Source organism: Mesoplodon bidens (genome assembly GCF_964165515.1).
Source record: "Mesoplodon bidens genome assembly, chromosome: 6".
NCBI classification, from domain to species: Eukaryota; Metazoa; Chordata; class Mammalia; order Artiodactyla; family Ziphiidae; genus Mesoplodon; species Mesoplodon bidens.
The window spans coordinates 37,310,359-37,330,598 of record NC_138162.1 but is presented as its reverse complement, the minus strand read 5'-3'; the positions used below and the strand labels follow the sequence as shown (position 1 = coordinate 37,330,598).

At 38.0% G+C, this 20,240-nt stretch overlaps 1 protein-coding gene across 3 annotated transcripts in view; it reads right to left on the bottom strand.

The window, feature by feature from the left end:
- Positions 1 to 20,240, bottom strand: part of KIAA1958 — a 163,097-nt gene that overhangs the window by 72,972 nt on the left and 69,885 nt on the right. For all 3 annotated transcript variants that reach the window (XM_081237169.1, XM_081237168.1, XM_081237167.1), the window contains exon 2: positions 8,629 to 9,823. In XM_081237169.1, the coding sequence (XP_081093295.1) occupies positions 8,629 to 9,799 (1,171 nt within the window). In that variant the 5' untranslated portion in view covers positions 9,800 to 9,823. The remainder of the gene's footprint in view (positions 1 to 8,628; positions 9,824 to 20,240) is intronic.

The following is a 20,240-nucleotide window of genomic DNA, read 5'->3' as shown; positions in this document are numbered from 1 at the left end:
CATAATGGGAGAGAGGGACCTGATTTCTTCCCTGTGCAATTAGGTGAGTGGAGTGTTGAGTGGAACAAAGTTATTGATTTTAGATGATGTTGCTAACATCAAGCAGTGAGTCCTGGAAACTCCTGGGAGCAGGTACCTAACTTTCCCCCTGGACACGTTCTCAACGTTGACTACCTACCGACAGGATGACTGCATGTATACTATGCGCAAGGCATTGGGACTGAAGAGAAGGGTGCTTGGTAGCTCCATTAAAGCCTCCCTCAGCATTACAAGAGAAGGGGTACACGAATAAATTACGTAAGCATCTAGTCCATTTACTTTCTTCTAAGAGGCCTAATGAAATGAAGCTCACTCCCTTTTACCAGATCTTAACAAACTTTCCACATTTTTACCACCCACTACTGATGTCAACTCAAGGGTGAAATTATGCAAAGAGAAAAAGAAATGGAGGGGAAAAAGGAAGAAAAGAAATAAAATATATGAGACAATATGAAATGTCCATGTGCAGATTTCCTAATATCCTCCTTATTTGGGCTACCTCCTGGTGATTTTGAAGGTCAATCTCTCTGTCTCAGGGGATCAAACTGAGAAATAGTAAAGAAATAAAATAGATCATATCAGGGAATAGTAGCACCATGTGAACTGACATGAGAAAAAATACACCTAAGAGAAAACTAATCATTCAAAATTAACTTTTAAGAAATACTCAATATTGTGTTAAGAAGCTCCAACTGTGTTTTCTCTCATTTTTCCAAAACTGCTCTTAAAGCCCATAGCCGAGTGCAAAGGTACTAAGTACCTCCTTCTCATTCCCAGTTCAGTGGAACTCCCCACAATGGACATATTTCAGCAAAAACCCCCACTGGGAAGGGAGAGAAGGTTTAGGGCGAGGAGAAGCTATCTCTATCCCTCAACATCTTATGGGTTGCTTACAGTTTGTATAGCAAGATAGCACACACTATAGAGCATATTGTATTAGTGGTTACTTACCAAGGTGATATTTATTTTAGCTAAAAATATAAACCTAGTGATAAAAAGAAAATTATTTTATTTTTCATGCCACATCTAGGAGAGGTGAACATGTTTCCTGGGTTCAGAGGTTATATTCCTCCAGCTTCTTGGTTTAAAACAATGAAAGCCCAGTCTAGCTAGTTTAGGCAAGAAAAGAATTTAATAAAGGCCACACAATTTCCCACAACACCAGGAAACCAGGTTTAGAGGTGACCACGCCACAGATTTGCACTGTTGGAGACAAATCAGCCCCCAAACTCCAGCTTGGGATTCTAACAGTGGAACACTGCTCCTGCTGCCTCTAGAAACTGGACTGTATTTACCAAAAACAGATTCTTCTAGGTACTTCTTCTTTTTTTTTTTTTTTTTGGCTGCACTACACACAGCATGTGAGATCTTTATTTTTTCTTTTTTTTAAATTTATTTTTGGCTATGCGTGGGCTTTCTCTAGTTGTGCTGAGCAGGGGCTAATCTTTGTTGTGGTGCGCAGGCTTCTCATTGCAGTGGCTTCTCTTGTCGCGGAGCACAGGCTCCAGGCGCACAGGCTTCAGAAGTTGTGGCACGCAGGCTCTAGAGTGCAGGCTCAGTAGTTGTGGCACACGGACTTAGCTGCTCTGCGGCATGTGGGATCTTCCCAGACCAGGGCTCGAACCCGTGTCCCCTGCATTGGCAGGCAGATTCCTAACCACTGTGTCACCAGGGAAGCTCCCAGCATGTGGGATCTTAGTTCCCCTACCAGGGATCGAACTCATGCCCCCTGCACTGGAAGCATGGAGTCAACCACTGGATCTCCAGGGAAGTCCTAGGTACTTCTGATTAGAGTCTAGAGTGAGTGCATTTGACTGGCAAAGTTTCAGGTCACTAGATTGTGCCCTCACTGAAGTATAAACTTGGAAAAGCGAGTTTCTGGCCTCTCCAATGAGGAAGTGCAGATATACAAAGGAGGGAAGAGTGTTCAAAGTCACAGTGAGGCCAGAGGGAATAACAATGTGCCCTCTAATGTGGAACCTGCATTTCCTAAACCCCTGCTTCTCAAGCTTCAGTGTGCAAACAGATCACCTGGAGATCTTGTTAAAATGCAAATTCTGATTCTGTGGGTCTGGGGTGGGACCTGAGAATCTGCATTCCTAATAAGTTCCCAGGTGAGACTGGTCCATAGACCATTTTAGTAGATGAATAGATGTTACTGCATAAAATCAGAATCTATTATACTTGACTATTCAAGAGTGTTGAGCACAGTCTAATAATGGCAGCAATGATGATGACAATGAAAATATTAATAATGGTGGAAACTATTATTTATTGAATGTTTATCACATGTCATGTACTCTCTTTTTTTTTTTTTTTTTTGCGGTACGCGGGCCTCTCACTGTTGTGGCCTCTCCCGTTGCGGAGCACAGGCTCCGGATGCGCAGGCTCAGCGGCCATGGCTCACGGGCCCAGCCGCTCCGCGGCATATGGGATCCTCCCGGACCGGGGCACGAACCCGTATCCCCTGCAACGGCAGGTGGACTCTCAACCACTGCGCCACCAGGGAGGCCCCATGTACTCTCTTTAGTGCTTCACCTATACTTTGCATCTGGTCGTCAAACAATCCTGTGAGACAGACATGTTATTACTTTTCAAATGAGGAAACTGAGTCTCAAGAGAAATAAACTGACTTAACTAAGGTCACAAGGCCAATAGGAGGCAGGGCTGGGAATCAACCTAGGCATGTCTGATCCCAAACTCTGAGTGGTCAAGCTCTACTATCTCAGTGCCCAGCACTGCCTGCCATATCAATCCTCAGATGATCACCCCTTTATGAAAACGAGGGAAATGATGGTATTAACTGAGGCTGAATTTTAATTTTGCCTCTCTTACCTTTCAGAATTTATGTTGCAGGTCTTCCTGCAGGAAGGTACAGGAAAGGGTGTGGCTAAGAAAGCAAATTTATTCTTGTTCCACCTTGAAAGAAGAGGCATATATTTCTTGTAGGGTAAGAAAATATATAAAATAATGTATGCATGTATATGTATATATACATATGCATATATATACAGACATAAAAGCATATGCTTACTTATACATATTTCTATCCCTTATATTAGAACACTGTTCTAGTATACCTAGTCTTTGAATGACACATATAAACAACTCCTCTATCTGCCCACACAAAGAAAACTAAATGCTCAAAAAAACAAACAACAGCAACAAAGACCCACCCCCCACAAATAGTAGTAGGTGTCTCTGGTGTGCTGCCTCTTTCAAGATTAGAATCCAGAATGTCCCTGGAAGAACACTCCCACCTGACCCCAACACTCGGCTGTGGGGTCTACTTAGGACTGGTCTCAATACAGTTCCCAGGGTATGAGCTTGATGCTTCAAAGACTAATTCGGGGGTTAGTGGGAAGGCAGTGGCACAGGCTCTGTCCACTGCTAGGCATGAATCCCAGCAACACTTGGCAACCGTCTCGGGGACCAAGCAGGGATCAAGTATCTATAGGTGAAGCTAATACAGAGGAAGCTGAGATGAGACATGGTAAGAGAGAAACTATAGACATTGTTTGAACCCTGGATAAAAAGCTCATTTGAAGATGTGTCCTTCGACTATAACGCAGTTAATTGTCTTTATACATTTATTTTAACTCAGACCTTCTGTTTCTGATAAGAGAAACCATTGTTTATTTGTGTCAACACAGACCAAATAACTAGAAGTAATATGCAACTTAATTTTTAAAACCTCACTGAACTCAATTTTACATGAGTAGGTTTCAAAAAGTATTCTATTAAATGCTTTAGACTACATCCATTTTTCTCTGAATGCATTGTTTTATAGAAAATATAATCAATTAGTAAAAATTAGAAGAAAAAAGATAAAGAGATTAAAAAAACCCCAAAACTGAAAATCTAGAAATAGACCCAGTTATAAGCAAAAATGTGATACATAAATCAATTCAGTGTACAATGGGAATTATTCAGTAAGTGATGTTGGAACATCTGACTACCTATAAAAATAATGAAGTGAGGTTCCACCCTAAAATATATTCTGGTTGTAGAGTTAAAGGTAGAAAAAGAAAGGAGACAGAAGGGGAGGAGAGGAAAAGAAAACCAAAAAACAAAACAGAAGACAATATAGGAAAATATTTATTTGATTCAAGACAGGAATTCCTAAGCAAAATGCCAAAGGCAGAAAAGATGATAGCTAACTAGACAGATAGATAGGTAGGTAGAGGTTGAAAGAGCAGCCTTCATAAAAATTAAGAAAATCCATACCTCAAAAAATCCCATCAACAAAATTATATAGAAATTAATGGTGGACTCCCCTGGTTGCACAGTGGTTAAGAATCCACCTGCCAATGCAGGGGACACAGGTTCGAGCCCTGGTCTGGGAAGATTCCATATGCCGTGGAGCAACTAAGCCCATGCACCGCAACTACTGAGCCTGCGCTCTAGAGCCCGTGCTCTGCAACAAGAGAAGCCACCGCAATGAGAAGCCCACACACTGCAACAAACAGTAGCCCCTGCTCGCTGCAACTAGAGAAAAAGCCCGTGCGCAGCAATAAAGATCCAATGAAGCCAAAAAATAATGATTAAAAATTAATTAATAAAAAAATTAATGGTAAAGTGGGAAAATGTATTTCTAATATACATGGATATGTATTTCCAATATATATGATAGACTATGAGTTAATATTTCTAATATATAAAGAACACATATGAATCTATTAGAAAAAGATAAAGATGTAGATTTTCAAAAGAAAACACATATATTACAAATGTGAAAAGCAAAGGTTGATTGCTTGCTACAGTAAGACTTCTGGGAAAAAAAGCTGACTAATAAAAGGGGTTCTCCCACACTGTTGGTGGGAATGTAAGTTGGTACAGCCACTATGGAAAACAGTATGGAGGTTCCTCAGAAAACTAAAAATAGAATGACCATATGACCTAGCAATCCCACTTCTGGTAATATATCCAGACAAAACTATAATTCAAAAAGATACATGCACCCCTACATGCATAGCAGCACTATTCACAATAGCCGAAACATGGAAACAACCTAAATGTCCATCGACAGATGAATGGATAAAGAAGACGTGGTACATAAATACAATGGAATACTACTCAGCCATAAAAAAGAACGAAAAAAATGCCATTCACAGCAACATGGATGCAACTAGAAATTATCATACTAAGTGAAGTAAGTCAGAAAGACAAATACCATATGATATCACTTATATGTAGAACCTAAAATATGGCACAAATGAACCTATCTACAAAACAGAAACAGACTCAGACATAGAGAACAGATTTGTGGTTACCAAGGGGGAGGGGGGAGGAAAAGGGATGGACTGGGAGTTTGGTAGCTGCAAACTATTACATTTAGAATGGATAAACAACAAGGTCCTAATGCATAGCACAGGGAACTATATTCAATATCCTGTGATAAAACATGATGGAAAACAATATAAAAAAAGAATGTATACACGTGTATAACTTTGCTGTACAGCAGAGATTAGCACAACATTGTAAATCAACTATACTTCAAGTAAACATGGGGGGGTTCCTGCACAAAATCATAAAAGAAGCTGTGTGTATGTATGTATATTTAAGAAATATACACATAGAAACCCAACTCATGATGCAATAAAAATTTAAATTTATGACCAATGCTCCAAATTTACATAAAAATCTCAAAAATTAATGGAATCTAAAATACTGCGAGATAGTCAATATTTTTTCTAATAATGTATGTCCTCTTTACTCATGACTGTTTGCTAAGATTTGAGCATTTTAATAGGGCTGACATGAAAATTAATAATTTTATCCACACATTGTTAACATTTTATAACTTTATGAGTTTAGTTCTAAACAGAAATAAGAACAGTTTTCCAATAGGTAAACAGATTTTTTTTGGCCACACTGTGCATCTTGTGAGATCTTAGGTCCCTGACCAGGGATTGAACCTGGGGCCATGGCAGTGAAAGCACCAAGTCCTAACCACTGGACTGCCAGGGAACTGCCAGGAAATAGAATTTAAATGACATCAGTAAAACTAAACAAAATGGAACAATTTCTCTTTGTTTCTGTCTGACTAGTCATTTGTCAAATTATTTATTTTAAAAATATTATTCAAAGATATGCAGTATTTCTACAATGATTTGATAAAGACTTAAGGTTGCACAACATCCAGTTTAAAAGTACCTGATGTTGCTTTTAGCTAGTTCTTTCAGAACCTTTCTTCTTTGTTTAGTCCTAAGTATGCTTTACATATTAAGTACTTAAGGTCCATTTGTACATATTCATTCACATACATTTGGATGTGCTGGATTCTAATTTTTTTAAAAAAACCTATGTTTAAAATAAATTTATTCTAATATAAATAAATATGCAAATAAATAAATAAAACTTTTAGAGCACAGAGCCTAGTTCGGGCTCTACAGAACAAAGGTAAATTATAAGTTAACTTTATGTATCTCTCATAAAAGAAAAGTATCAATCAGATTTTTATTTGTCCATTGATGTTTCCAGTCCAAATAGTGTTTCTCTAAAGCTAATAATATCTTAGCAATATAATATCCTTCCACAGAACAATGGATCAAAACGTCAGGATCATTCTTTAGGAAATTCCTATTACAGTTAGTTTGAGCCTCAATGTCTCATTTACTATATACATACTAGCGGACTAATATCCCCTAGGCAGATGCAAGGAAATCTTTCAACTTGCTTTTGCAGGGGTAAATTATTAGAAGGATATACAATACAAACAACAGTTTTACTAAGCGGTTTTGCTATACTGGACCACTTTGTAAAATACATTTCTGAATTCTACCCTCAAATATAAATTAAGTGAGAATGTAGAAATTCTGTCAGGCTGTCTCCTATTTTACAAAAAAAGGGGGGAGGGGGACAAATAAATAAACCAAATTCACAACTATTTAAGTGAAAAGGTACTACTTATATCCTATATGTATCAAGAGTTAGAGTCTTACTACAAAGACTTTCACAAGCCTAATAAAGATAATATTGTGTCTAATGATGTGAATATTGGCCAAAGACCATGTTGTGTTTAAGTGATTGAATTAAAACTAGAAAGGAAGGAAGGAAGGAGAGACAGCCCAGGGAATGGGAGAGAATATTTACAAATCGTATTTAATAGAAGACTTACAAGCAGAATCTATAAAGAACTCTTATAACTCACCAATAAAACGACAACATAACTAGAAAATGAGCAAAGGATCTGAATGGATTTTTCTCAAAAGAAAGATATACAAATGGCCAATAAGCACATTAAAAAAATATAGTCATTAGGGTAATACAAATCAAAACTACAACAAGTTACTACTTCACACACCCAGCAGGATAATTTTTTCAAGGGAAAATAACAAGTGTTGGTAAGCATACAGTGAAATAGGAATCTTTTAAAATTGTTGGTGAGATTGTAAAATGGTGAAACTGCTTTGGAACAACCATTTGGTAGTTCCTCAAACATAGAGTTACCATATGACCCAGTGATTCCACCTCTAGGTAGCTGCCCAAGTGAAATGAAAATATATGTCCACACAAAAACTTGTATATAAATGATATTAGCAGCATTATTTACCACAGCCAAAAAATGGAAACAACCTAAGTATCCACCAGCTCTAAAGGAACAACAAAATGTGGTCTATCCATACAATGAAATAGAAAGGAAAATAACACTGATAGATGCTACCACATAGATTAACCTTAAAAAAATTATGCTAAGTACAAGAAGGCCATCACAAAAGGCCACAAAATAAGAGTTATTTATATGAAATGTGCACAACAGGCAGATCCATAGAGTCAGAAAGTAGATTAGTGGTTGACTGGGGCTGGGAGGAGGAAAAAAAGAATTACTGCTAATGGGTATGGGGTTTCTTTCTGGGGTGATGAAAATATTTTGAAATTAGATACTAGTGATGGTTAATAATAGCCCAGATTAAATAAATACTGAATGTTAGAATTACAGAACATTTAGAATGTTAGAATTACAGATAGGGGCCTCATATAATTATTTCTTTCTCCTCTCAATCCATTCCAGTTAGGTCCATGTATTCCAGAAATGCAAGTTATCTGATTATTATAAATTTTGAGAGAAAAAATAAAATACTTCTTCGAGATATATTTGTTGCTTTTTAAAAAAACCTTGTTTTAAACTGCCACACCAACTAAAATGAATAAAGTACTAAATTGGTTCAAATAAATAATACTGAAAAAAACATCAGGTCTATTTTCAACGTATGCCTAAACCAACAACGTTTTGGCTTCAAAATAGAACCAAGAGCGTTAAAAAAAAACTTTCAAAAATAACTTTACTTATAAAAATTCAGCTTAAGATCAGATACAAACCTTAAATACAGCCATGCAATATCAACAGCACAATCCTACAGCTGTCCTCTCAGCCCTGAGGTACACCGACTGGATAAGTGGCCTTATTTCAGATGAATTTCCTTTACTTTATCACCTGGATGTATATAACATTTCATTATTTCTGTCTTTCTGAGAATAATAAAGGCCCAAGTTCTAGCAAATTGAGCCAGTGGTTTTAGGAGTGCTGACGGCGCAGAATTCTCTGATGTATGTGGATGAGGGACTCTGTCACCTCACGGGCCATACCTGGTATGCACTGTGCCGTGGCCTCAGTGGTTATGGTCGGAGCAACTGGGGGCTGCTGCTGACTGGAGCTCACTTCTGGCTCTGTGTTAACTGAGGGAGAAAGGGCCACCTCACAGGAGGAGACCTGGCTGGGCAGATGGGACAGGAACTCTTCAGAAGCAACTTGCTCATCCTGACCAGGCAGCTGCAGGGCAGACAAAGGGATGCTGATCTGTTTGTTAGGATGGGATGTGCTCACCGGCATCTGTATGGCCACCTGCTGGCTGGTGCCGTGGGCACTAGTGGGTCCTCTGTTTGGTGAAGCCAAAGATACCCTACCAGTCTTCTGGACGACTGGTCTAGACATCACAGAGGGGGATGCAGACATACCATGTGGGTCTAGCTCTGTGCTGATGGCAGATGTTACGTGGGGAATCAGCTTAGCAGACCCTATACAGGAGGGGCCAGCATGAGTCTGAGGCTTAGGTTTTGCCATCTGCGTCAACGAGAGGGCTGGTCCATCTACCCCTCCGGTCAGCTCTGCATTCGCCACAATATAATAATCTTCAGGAATCTCCTGTTTGATTTTCTTAATGATCACATCACTGCTGCATTCATCAATCATCTGAGCTTGGGAGCTTGAATGGAGAGAAGATGGGACTATTCCAGGCCTTTTTCGAGCAATGCTTTGAGGCCTTTGGGTTTGGGGTTCAAAGTCACTATCCTCATCTGTAACAGAAGACTCACAAACCATGTCAAACAGAGTGTTTTCATCTTCATACTCTTCAACAGCTTCATCCAGTTCAGAGGGCTCACTGCAATAAGAGAAGTCACAAGAGTCTCTGGTCCGATTACAGTCTAGCTTTGCTTTCACTGGTCTCCCAGGGTACCTTTCAACGGGGCTAGTTTGTGTCTCAGAGGGCACTCCAATTATACTGGGACTATCAGAGTTAAAACTTCTGTTATCCTGGAAACAGACCCTTTCTTGGGAGCCAGCTCTGCAAGTAGCTGTCAGTGGCCAGTGATAAGCATGGCCCGCACTACAGCCCCACATTGCTGTCAGGTTCCCATGGGAACCTTCCGAAAGCAAATGTTTCAGGTTTGGAATGAGGCTGCAAATGGTCCCATGGCTGTGGGCCCAGCTGACCAATTTGGATAGATTCTCAGATGAGGTATGAAGGCAATCCTCCATGTTACAGGATCAGCAGTGTCTTTCCTAAAGGAAAATAATCAGAATAAGAAGCTATTATTACCAAAGATATTCCCATATCTCATTCACTTCAATTTCCTTAAACTATGATCATGTGGCATTAAAAAAATGTACTTCAAAACTGTATCCAGTTAATATCACTGCATATGGGCAGAGACTGGACGAGAATACAGGAAAAAAAGTAAAAACAATCGATGGTTTATGGCTGTGGGACTTGAGAAAATTTTTGTTAATTTCCTCTATTGTTATAATGTCTACATAAGAAAAAAAAGTGAAAGAAAGAAAAAAAGAAACAAGCAATAAAAAAGAGGTGAGCTTTTTACATTTTACTTCCAAAGTCACACAGAGAGAGGTTCAGTCAGCCCTGTAATAATAAAATGTGTGTATTATTTGTATTAACCAGGAGGATGAACTTCTTTTTTTTTTTTTTTTTTTGCGGTATGCGGGCCTCTCACTGTTGTGGCCTCTCCCATTGCGGAGCACAGGCTCCAGACGCGCAGGCTCAGCGGCCACGGCTCACGGGCCCAGCCGCTCCGCGGCATATGGGATCCTCCCAGACCAGGGCACGAACCCGTATCCCCTGCATCGGCAGGCGGACTCTCAACCACTGCGCCACCAGGGAGGCCCAGGAGGATGAACTTCTAACTTCACCTTCTGCTACCATAAACTTCATTACTAGAGGCAGGGCCACCAAAGGCTTAGATCCATTCTAGGATGGATGTCAGAGAAGGGAAATCTGGTTTTCTGCTGGGCACCAGAAAACAAATGACACTACTGGGAGTCCAAGAAGAGAATGAGGGGCTGTATCTGGGAAGTGGGGAAGAAAAGTCTTTAACAGAGATGGGAAAACAGTCTGGGAGGGGAGCCACTAGAGGCCCCTGCTGGGGTCAGGGGCACAGGCAGGCTGTAGACCAGAAGCAAGGATGGGTAGGCCGGGGGCCAGCACCCTAACCAAATCTTAGGAGCAGGCTTCCCACCTCCTTGCTGTCTGAAATTCCTGAGACATTGCCTTTATCTCACAATTTAGAGGTAAAAACATGCGTCTGGTGTATTTTACCACCTGAGGTTCCTATACACCCAAGCTGGTATATAATCAACTACCACAGAGGAATGAATCATTCCTTATTGGGAAGAGGTCAAAAAGAATACTTGTTATGGGTCCTTGACTGGGTAAGAGTGAGGACAACATGATGAGCAAAAAAAGTAAAGAGGCACGTGGAGTCCACATGTGATTAGAAAGGTTTAATAAGGCTCTGTCAAAAGGGACATCCCGGGAAGAACTAGGGAGGAAGGAACAGGATCTTTCTTTTTTTTTTTTTTGAATTTTATTTATTTTTTTTATACAGCAGTTGTTATTAGTTATCCATTTTATACATATTGGTGTATACATGTCAATCCCAATCTCCCAGTTCATCACACCACCACCACCACCACCCACCACTTTCCCCCTTTGGTGTCCATACATTTGTTCTCTACATCTGTGTCTCTATTTCTGCCCTGCAAACCAGTTCATCTGTACCATTCTTCTAGAACAAGGATCTTGATGTGTGTTCCCTGGTCATCTGCAGCTGTGGGTGACAAAAGGTACCTCGCTGGAAGTGGGCTCTGCACTAAGGTGCCAAGGTCCAACTGCAATGCCACGTGACCATGCAAAAGGGCACATAAGAGCCTCCATTCTCTGCCCTGCCTCCATGGCACACCAACAGTAGAGTTCGGTAAATTCAAATCCTTTAACGTGTTTTGTAACATGTGTGATATGGCCTCTGTGATACGGCCACGGCTATAGTCAACCTCCCGACCCTCATTTTCTACTACTACTATGGCCTTTTCCCATATTCCCTGTCTCCTCTCTAAACAGTTTCTCACCCCCACTGGGCCTCTAAAAACTCATTCTTTGGCTTGATATGTAGCCTTCCTCTTTCTTCACCTGGAAAACCCCTTCAAGACTGACCTCGGGACCACCTCCTGTTGAAGTCTTTCTAGACACTCCTTCAGTCTCAGAGATTTTAGATTTTCTTCCTGTACTTCCATTATCTCAAGAAACTTGGTCTTTGCTGTACTGTTATCAACTGACATTCTTATCCATTTCCCAGACTTGACTGAGGATTACCTGAGGACAGGGACTATGATAAAATGTTTCATTCATCAATGAGGACCTACTTAGGGATACAGAAGTTAATAAGATATGGTCCTGCTCTTGAGACCTTATAATCTATTGCTGGTGCTGAATAAATGAATGAAGAGTGAATGAACGAATTTATAAATGCTGGCAGCACCATCAACACTAACAAAGTAAACATATAAGACGCTCAAATAAGAAACAAGAAATTTCCTCCTATGCCTTTTATTGTAATCATTCAAGGGATTAGAGGATTTTCTCCCCAGTGATGTAACCAAAACACGGCTGTCTTGTGTATGTAGGAGAGTAATACATGAACAACCAGATTTTATGAAGCAGCACAATAAATCAGAAGGACAGGGACTAGTGTGGGAGTCAAGAACTTCAAATTTTCATCCTGGAACTCCTGTCTGTCGCCTCAGACAAGCCACTAATTATCTCTAAGCTTAAAATGACAGGACTATAATCTTTGTTTCCTTCGTACTCTAGCAATTTAGGAACTTACTTCATTTATATTCCTTTCATATAACTTTAAAGTAGAAATGCAGAAAAACAGAAAGACTGGGGTGTGTGTGTTGATGTTTGTTTGTTTGTGTGTTGTCTGCGCCGCACGGCTTGCGGGATCTTAGTTCCCCAACAGCGACCAAACCTGAGCCCTCGGCAGTGAAAGCACAGAGTCCTAACCACTGGTCCACCAAGGAATTCCCTGATGTTTGTTTTTTGAGCTTTCTTAACATATCTGTTTAGTTGGTATGGCAGAGACTGCTGTTTGCCTACCCAGTATCCATTGTCTCTTATTCATTACAGAGTCCCAATCTATTGGGGCAGCAATATGCTCACCTAAAACATATTTCCCAGCTTCCTTTGAAATGGGAAATCTCATGACACCGTTCTGGCCAATAATATGTAAACAGAAGTCACTGGGTGGGGCTTCTGCAAAAGCCCTTTGAAGTACAAACTTGTCCCAGTTTTTGCCTTTTTCCCTTTTGTCCTTCCCTTTCTTCCTGCCTGGAATAAGGACATGATGGCTGGGCCTGCAGAGGCCATCTTAGGAGCATGAAATAAGGACTTAAGGATGGGAGAGAATAGCCAGAGGAGCTTAGTGACATCATGGAGCCACTGCATCAGCTCTGACTTGCCTAAGATTCCTTGTTACTTAAGGGAAAGATAAACTCCTGATCTTGTTTAAGCCACTGTTGTTGAAGTATTTGATTACACACAGCTAAACTCAACTACTAACTGATACACAAAAAAATAATACATTCACCTCTGGTTTTTGAAACCTTAGAGCAGAATCCTTCATTTTCTTTGCACTATACTCTAGGTTTCTCAGACTGGATTCCACAAATAAATCTTGGGAGGTCTAAAATTTTATGGCATAATGTTTATAATTGTTTTCATCTTCCAATTTGTTGGGAAACTTGTTCATGCTGTTCTCTTTTTAGCAGATATAAATACAAAACTACTTTTCAGCATTAATAATTTTCAAATGAAAAGTATTATGATTTGACATCATGAAAATGGCATATGTAATAGTGAAGCAAAATACCTCTTTAAATGTCGTAGGCTAACAAGAAAAGAAATAAATGATATATGCTCAGAAAAAATCATATACACTATGACACAATATTTGAATGAAGTCATTGTAACAGTTCAAACTGTAAAAAATGTGGCAGAATCAAAACACAAAATTGTATAAGCCTGAGGAAGTCAAAAGTACTTATTGTCCAGGTAAAAGCTACTATACAGTAGTAAAATAGTAACTTTGCTGAAGACCCACAGCCAGAAAAAATTATAATTAAAATAAAAGGCAAAGCGGATAAAACTTTAAATTTTGTTAAAAGCTTATCCACTTAATTCTATAATAATCATCAACCTTTAAGAATCAACAGGTAGTAATCATAAATCACTTATATTACATTATGAAACTTACTAGCAATCTCATGAAGAGGCTCTTAAACTTTTCTTGAGTACCATAAAATGAAAATATTTTTCCAGTATTACTATTAATATAATTCAACCAGGCAACCAATGTTAACTGGTAGCTATGAGAGCATAATTAGCTAATATTTAAGATACTTAAATGGATTGAGTCTAAGCTGACAAGGAATAGCTATCAATATACTGCAATATATTCAAAGTTTAATACAAAACAGAATCAACCATAAGACAATCAAGGTACTTTCAAACTGCTGAGAATAAATACAGCTAACCCTTGAACAATATGGGTTTGAACTGCGCAGATGTACTTAAACACTGATATTTTTAGTATATCAGTACTAAATAGTAAATAGTACACTACTACACAGTCAGTGGTTGGTTGAACCCTGGATACAGAGGGCCTACTATAAATCATACACGGATTAACTTGGAGTTGTTCAAGAATCAACTGGAGTTTCTAGGATCTACTAATTTCCTTCAGCAGTCTGATGATAAGCTCTATGCTGAAAAATAATGTTTCTTCTACATTTTCAAGAATAGAAAAATAACTTCAGATAGGATTTTCCCATATTTTATATGGGCAATGATCGGATTAGACACTAAGATTTACAGAATTATCATGGGATATGTCATTAAAAATTGAACCCCAAGGAGGCCTGCCTAGCAGAGTGTAGGTTAAGTATGAGATTTGATTATCCTAAATCAGCAAACAAAGCTATAAAGTTACCATCACCACACTGTATGTTAACTTAGGCAAGCAGATATTCTATGCATTAGTATTTATATTGTTAAAGTCAAAATCAGAAACATTAAATATAGAATCAGACTTTCTACCATTAAACCTAACATTAATTATTAGGTTTTAGAACAACATAAAACTATTATTATATCTAACATTCACTGAACAATTACTGATTGCCAGGTACTACTCTAGGACTTGACATATCAATAATCCTAATTATATCAACAATCCTAATAAATTAGGTAACTTATTATCCTCATTTTACTTGGACAAAGTAATGGTACAGCCAGAATTTGAACTTCAGTCTTAACTCCAGAGCCCACACTGTTAATTAACATACTATACTGCCTCCAGCATTACAATAGTAGAAAGATATTGTCTCAAGTCTGGTTCTCTTATCATATTAATGTTGTTAATTTGAACTTATGGTTTTGTAGTTTTACTTTAGTTGAATTTGTATGTCCGTTTTTTTTTTTTCTTTTCGGTATGCGGGCCTCTCACTGTTGTGGCCTCTCCCATTGCGGAGCACAGGCTCCGGACGTGCAGGCTCAGCGGCCATGGCTCACGGGCCCAGCCGCTCCGCGGCATGTGGGATCTTCCGGGACCGGGGCATGAACCCGTGTCCCCTGCATCAGCAGGCGAACTCTCAACCACTGTGCCATCAGGAAAGCCCAGTTTTGATTTACAGGTTTATTAGAAGTATAAGCATATATTTTATGTATAAACATATTTAAATAACATTATGATGAAAATGACTTAAGCCAGCACTAGGTATAAAGAAGGTTCATGAAAATATTTTTCTTTCAAAAGTTTGAGAAAAACTTTTTTTTTAGAAAAAAAAAAGGTATAAAATAATTATGTCGCTTTTCCAAAGCCTGACAATGAGCTACCAGTCAAACACCATGAATATCTAGTTGGTTTTCACCTGACTTCAGTTACAACAATTTGCCCCACAGTTCTTGTAGTCTCTCTCTTTATGAGGTTCTGAACCTTTTAAAGGATTTGCTGTTGCTGTTGTTTTAATACCACTAAATCTCAATTACTGAGGCATAACAGAATGACACAAGAAGAAACAGAAAATCTGAGTAGCCATTTATCTATAAAATAAATTGAATTAAAAAAAAAATCTTTTCTGGGCTTCCCTGGTGGCACAGTGGTTGAGAATCTGCCTGCCAATGCAGGGGACACGGGCTTGAGCCCTGGTCCAGGAAGATCCCATATGCCGCGGAGCAACTAGGCCCGTGAGCCACAACTACTGAGCCTGCGCATCTGGAGCCTGTGCTCCGCAACAAGAGAGGCCGCGATAGTGAGAGGCCCGTGCACCGCGATGAAGAGTGGCCCCTGCTCACCGCAACTAGAGAAAGCCCTCGCACAGAAACGAAGACCCAACACAGCCAAAAATAAATAAATTAATTAATAATTAAAAAAATCTTTTCCAAAAAAAAGATTTCACTGGTAAATTCTATCACTCATCAAGGAAGAAATAATACCAAAATTATGTAAATATTTTCAAAAACTAGGAGGAAGAACTACCCAACTTGTTTGAGGAGGCCAGCATAACCCCTAATACCAAAACCAGACAAAGATATTACAATAAAGAAAATTATAGGTCAATATTCCTAATTTGATGCAAAATCCTTTAAAAACATTAGCAAGCTGAATCCAACAATATATAAAATGGGTAATACATCATGACCAATCCCAGGGATGCAGACTTATCCCACGAATGCAAGGTTGGCTGTTTATTCAAAAACTAATCATACTCCAATAAAAATTAATAAAAACAAAAACTAAAAACTAATCAATATAATTCAACATATTAACCATCCACTGGGGGGGAATATGATCAATTTCAATAGATGCAAAGTATTTGACAAAATTTTAAATCTATTTATGATAAAAACTCTTAGCAAACTAATAATAGTAGGAACTTCCTCAAACTGATAAAGTACATCTACAAAAAGTCTACAGCCAACATCGTACTTAATATAAAAGACTGAATTGTTTCCTCCCAAGATCAGGAATAAGGCAAGAACATGCTCACTTGCATCATTTTTATTCAACATTGTACTAGATGTCATAGCTACTGAAATAATACAATAAATGAAAAGGAAGAAAAATTAGAACAGAAGAAGTAAAACTTGTCTATTTGTAGATGATATGGTTGTTTATGTAAAAAATTCCAGAGAATTCACAAAACAATAGCTAGAACTCATAAATAAATTTAGCAAAGTAATAGGATACAAGATTAATATTTTAAAAATCATATACCAGCAACAAAATATTAGAAAATTAAAGTTTAAAAAATTATATTCATAGTAGTGCCAAATGTATTAAATACTTAGGAACAAATCCAAGACTTCTATACTGAAAACTACAAAACACTGCTGAGAGAAATTAAACATGACCTAAATAAACAGAGATCTATACCATAGTGTTAGGCTGGTATTATTCCCAAATTGATCTACATATTCAATGCAGTTCCAATCAAAATTCTAGCAGGCTTTTTTAGTAGAAACTGACAAGTCGATTCTAAAGTTTATATGGAAATATAAAGAACGTATAGAATAACTAAAGCAAAATTCTAAAGTAAGAATAAAGTAGGAGGACTTACTCTACCTGATTTCAAGACTTACAATAATTTCCAGCTACAGTAATCAAGCTCGTGCGGTATTGACAAAAGAACAGACACATATTATCAACGGAACAGAGGAAGTATCCAAAAACTGACCCACACATATTTGGTCAATTGATTTTTGACAAAACTGTAAAGGTAATTCAATAGGAAAGGAAAATCTTTCCGACAGACGGTGTTGGATCAATAGGATATCCATTAAAAAAAAAAATCAACCTTTAGTTACACTACACATAAAAATTAACTCAAAATGGATCACAGACCTAAATCTGAAACTAGAAAACTCTGAGAAGAAATCATAGGAGAATATCTTTGTAACCTTGGGGTAGGCAAATGTTTCTTAGGATGCAAAAAGCACGAGCCATAAAAAATTCTGATAAATTTTACCATATCAGTTGCTGATGGAATATAACTAGCTTCAGCAGGGATGGAGAAGGGATCCATTAAACTTAAACACACTCAACATTGCTATCTTCTTTCAGGAGTTCCCTGAGTAACTTTCAATGCAAAGGAAACTTGGGTATGGTCTAAAAAGCACTGATGATGGCTCAACTAACAGACCAGTGATTTAAAAACCTAGAAACAACAACAACAACAAAAATAAAACAGAACATGGGAAGCAACAGTTATTTTAAAAAAACAGAAATAAGGTTACTCTGTTTTTTCTTACTGAGAATGATGTAAACTTTCTCCATATTCCCATTAAAGGATACAATTTATTATGTATGTTAAATATGGAAAACTACTTAAACAACGGAGATTTTATCAAAAACAAAAAAGAAGTCCGAAAAAAAAAGTTCCAACATTAATGTGTAGAAAGGAGATACTACTTTAAAAAAACACAGTAAAGGATATGGAAAGGGTATTTATTGCTATTGAGGCCTAGAATGTGCTTTCTAAAATTTAAAATACATCTATTGTTTCAAAAAAAATTTATATGTAAATTATATAAATTAGTAGACATTAAAAATGGGCTTACAAATAAAGAATTCAGAGAATATTTGCTTTTACTTTAAGACAGTGTATTTATTAATTTTCAAATGTCACAACTACCATGTAACTATTATGTAATTTTTGGAAACAGACAAATTCTAAAGGTACTTTGTCCATAGTATTGATAATTTAAAAAAATCACACTAAAATATTTTAATTCCATACCATGAATATATAACATGTATTTCATTTATATTTCAATTCAGTAAAATCTACTGAATACCTGCTATATGCTAAACACCGTGTTATGGAGTAAATCGTATCCCTCCAAAAAGATATATTTTAGTCCTAAGTCCCACTACCTCAGAATTACCTTATTTGGAAATAGGGTCATTGCAGATGTAGTCAGTTAAGTTTGGATGAGGTCATACAGAGGTAGGGTAGGCCCCTTACCCAACACGACTGGTGTCCTTAAAAGATGACAGATACACAGGGAGAAAGCCATGTGACAATGAAGGCAGAGATTGGAATTATGCAGCTGCAAGCCAAGGAACACCAAAGATTGCCAGCAAACCACCAGAAAGAAGCTAGTAAGAGGAAGGAAGGATTCCCTGCAGGTTTCAAAAGGAACATGGTCCTGCCAACATCTTAATTTAGGACTTCTAGCCTCCAGAACTGTGGGACAATAAATTTCTGTTGTTTTAAGTCACCCAGTTTGTGGTACTTTGCTAGGCAGCCCTAGGAAACTAATACACATTCTGTGAAGCATTCCGGAAAAAAAAGAGAAATAAAACTGGCATTATTGACTTCAAGCAGTTTAAAGTTTAATAGTATACTATGTAAGTCAATTAATTAATAAGCTATAATACAATATAAGTAAATGTTTCAGATATGGGGATAATGATTAATTCTACTTTTGGGGTGAGGAACGCAAAGGAAGTAGGATCTGCTTCCAGAAAGAGGTGAAGGCATTCTACACAAAGGCACAGCGACTTGAAACAGTATGGTGATTTTAGCCAACTATAAGGGTTCAGTTATTACCGGCTTGTGACCTTTAAGACGGGAACTATGGAAGAAAGATTAAACTGAAGAATAATGCAGGAGCAAAACCACGATGGTCTTTGTGTAGCATACAAAGAGCTTGGGAGTTTACTTTGTGAAGGGCCTAAATCAGAAAACAGACATGGGCCAAACTCGTATTTTATAAAGATCATTTTTCAGATAGATTAAAAGGTGGCAAGGGGCAAAGGAATCTAGACCAGAGTCTAGACCAGAGGCCTAAGGAATTAAAAAAGAGAGGAAGAGAGGGCAGATGTGTTAGAAGATAACAGGCAGCAATTGGTGATGAATTGCTTTTGAGGAATGAGGGTGAAAAGTGAGGCTAGAATAAATCCCAGCTTTCTATCTTGAAAGCCAGGATAGATTTGTTCTCAATCAAGATAGATATCATAAGAGAAAGAGCAAATGTATAGATTAGGAGTGAATGATTTGTTCAATTTCCTTTAAAAAGCAATGGACTCAGGAATCACTGATTTTAACGGAATAACATGAACAGTCTATGCAACTTACACATAAAAACCTCCCAACCTATAGACAAGTATGCCTTTCTGTAAAGCCTTATATGACTTTGCAAAACCACTTAAGGTAATTTGAAAAGTGGAAATCATTTCAGTAGACTTTCAAAGTCATTTTAATCACGTTTCCTGGGTGAGAGTATAAAATATTTGCCTTCAGAGAGATTCACTGGTTCATGTAACTTAGTTCCCTGAGTCAAATGTAAAGTGTCACCTGTCATCCATACTTTCAACAAACATGTATTAAACATTGTGAAGCGCTGGCTGAATCCTGGAAAGAGAAGGGTGACAAAGGCAGACAGTCTGTGTCATCACAGAGCTTACAGTCTAGGAGGAAAGAGAAACAATAAAAGAAATAATTTCAATCAAACATAGTAAGTGCTACAACAGAGAAAGAACATAATGTTACAGGAACACGAGGCAGGGGCATCTCACCTAGACTGAGATGAGTCAGGGAAAGTTGGCTGCCTCTCACCCCA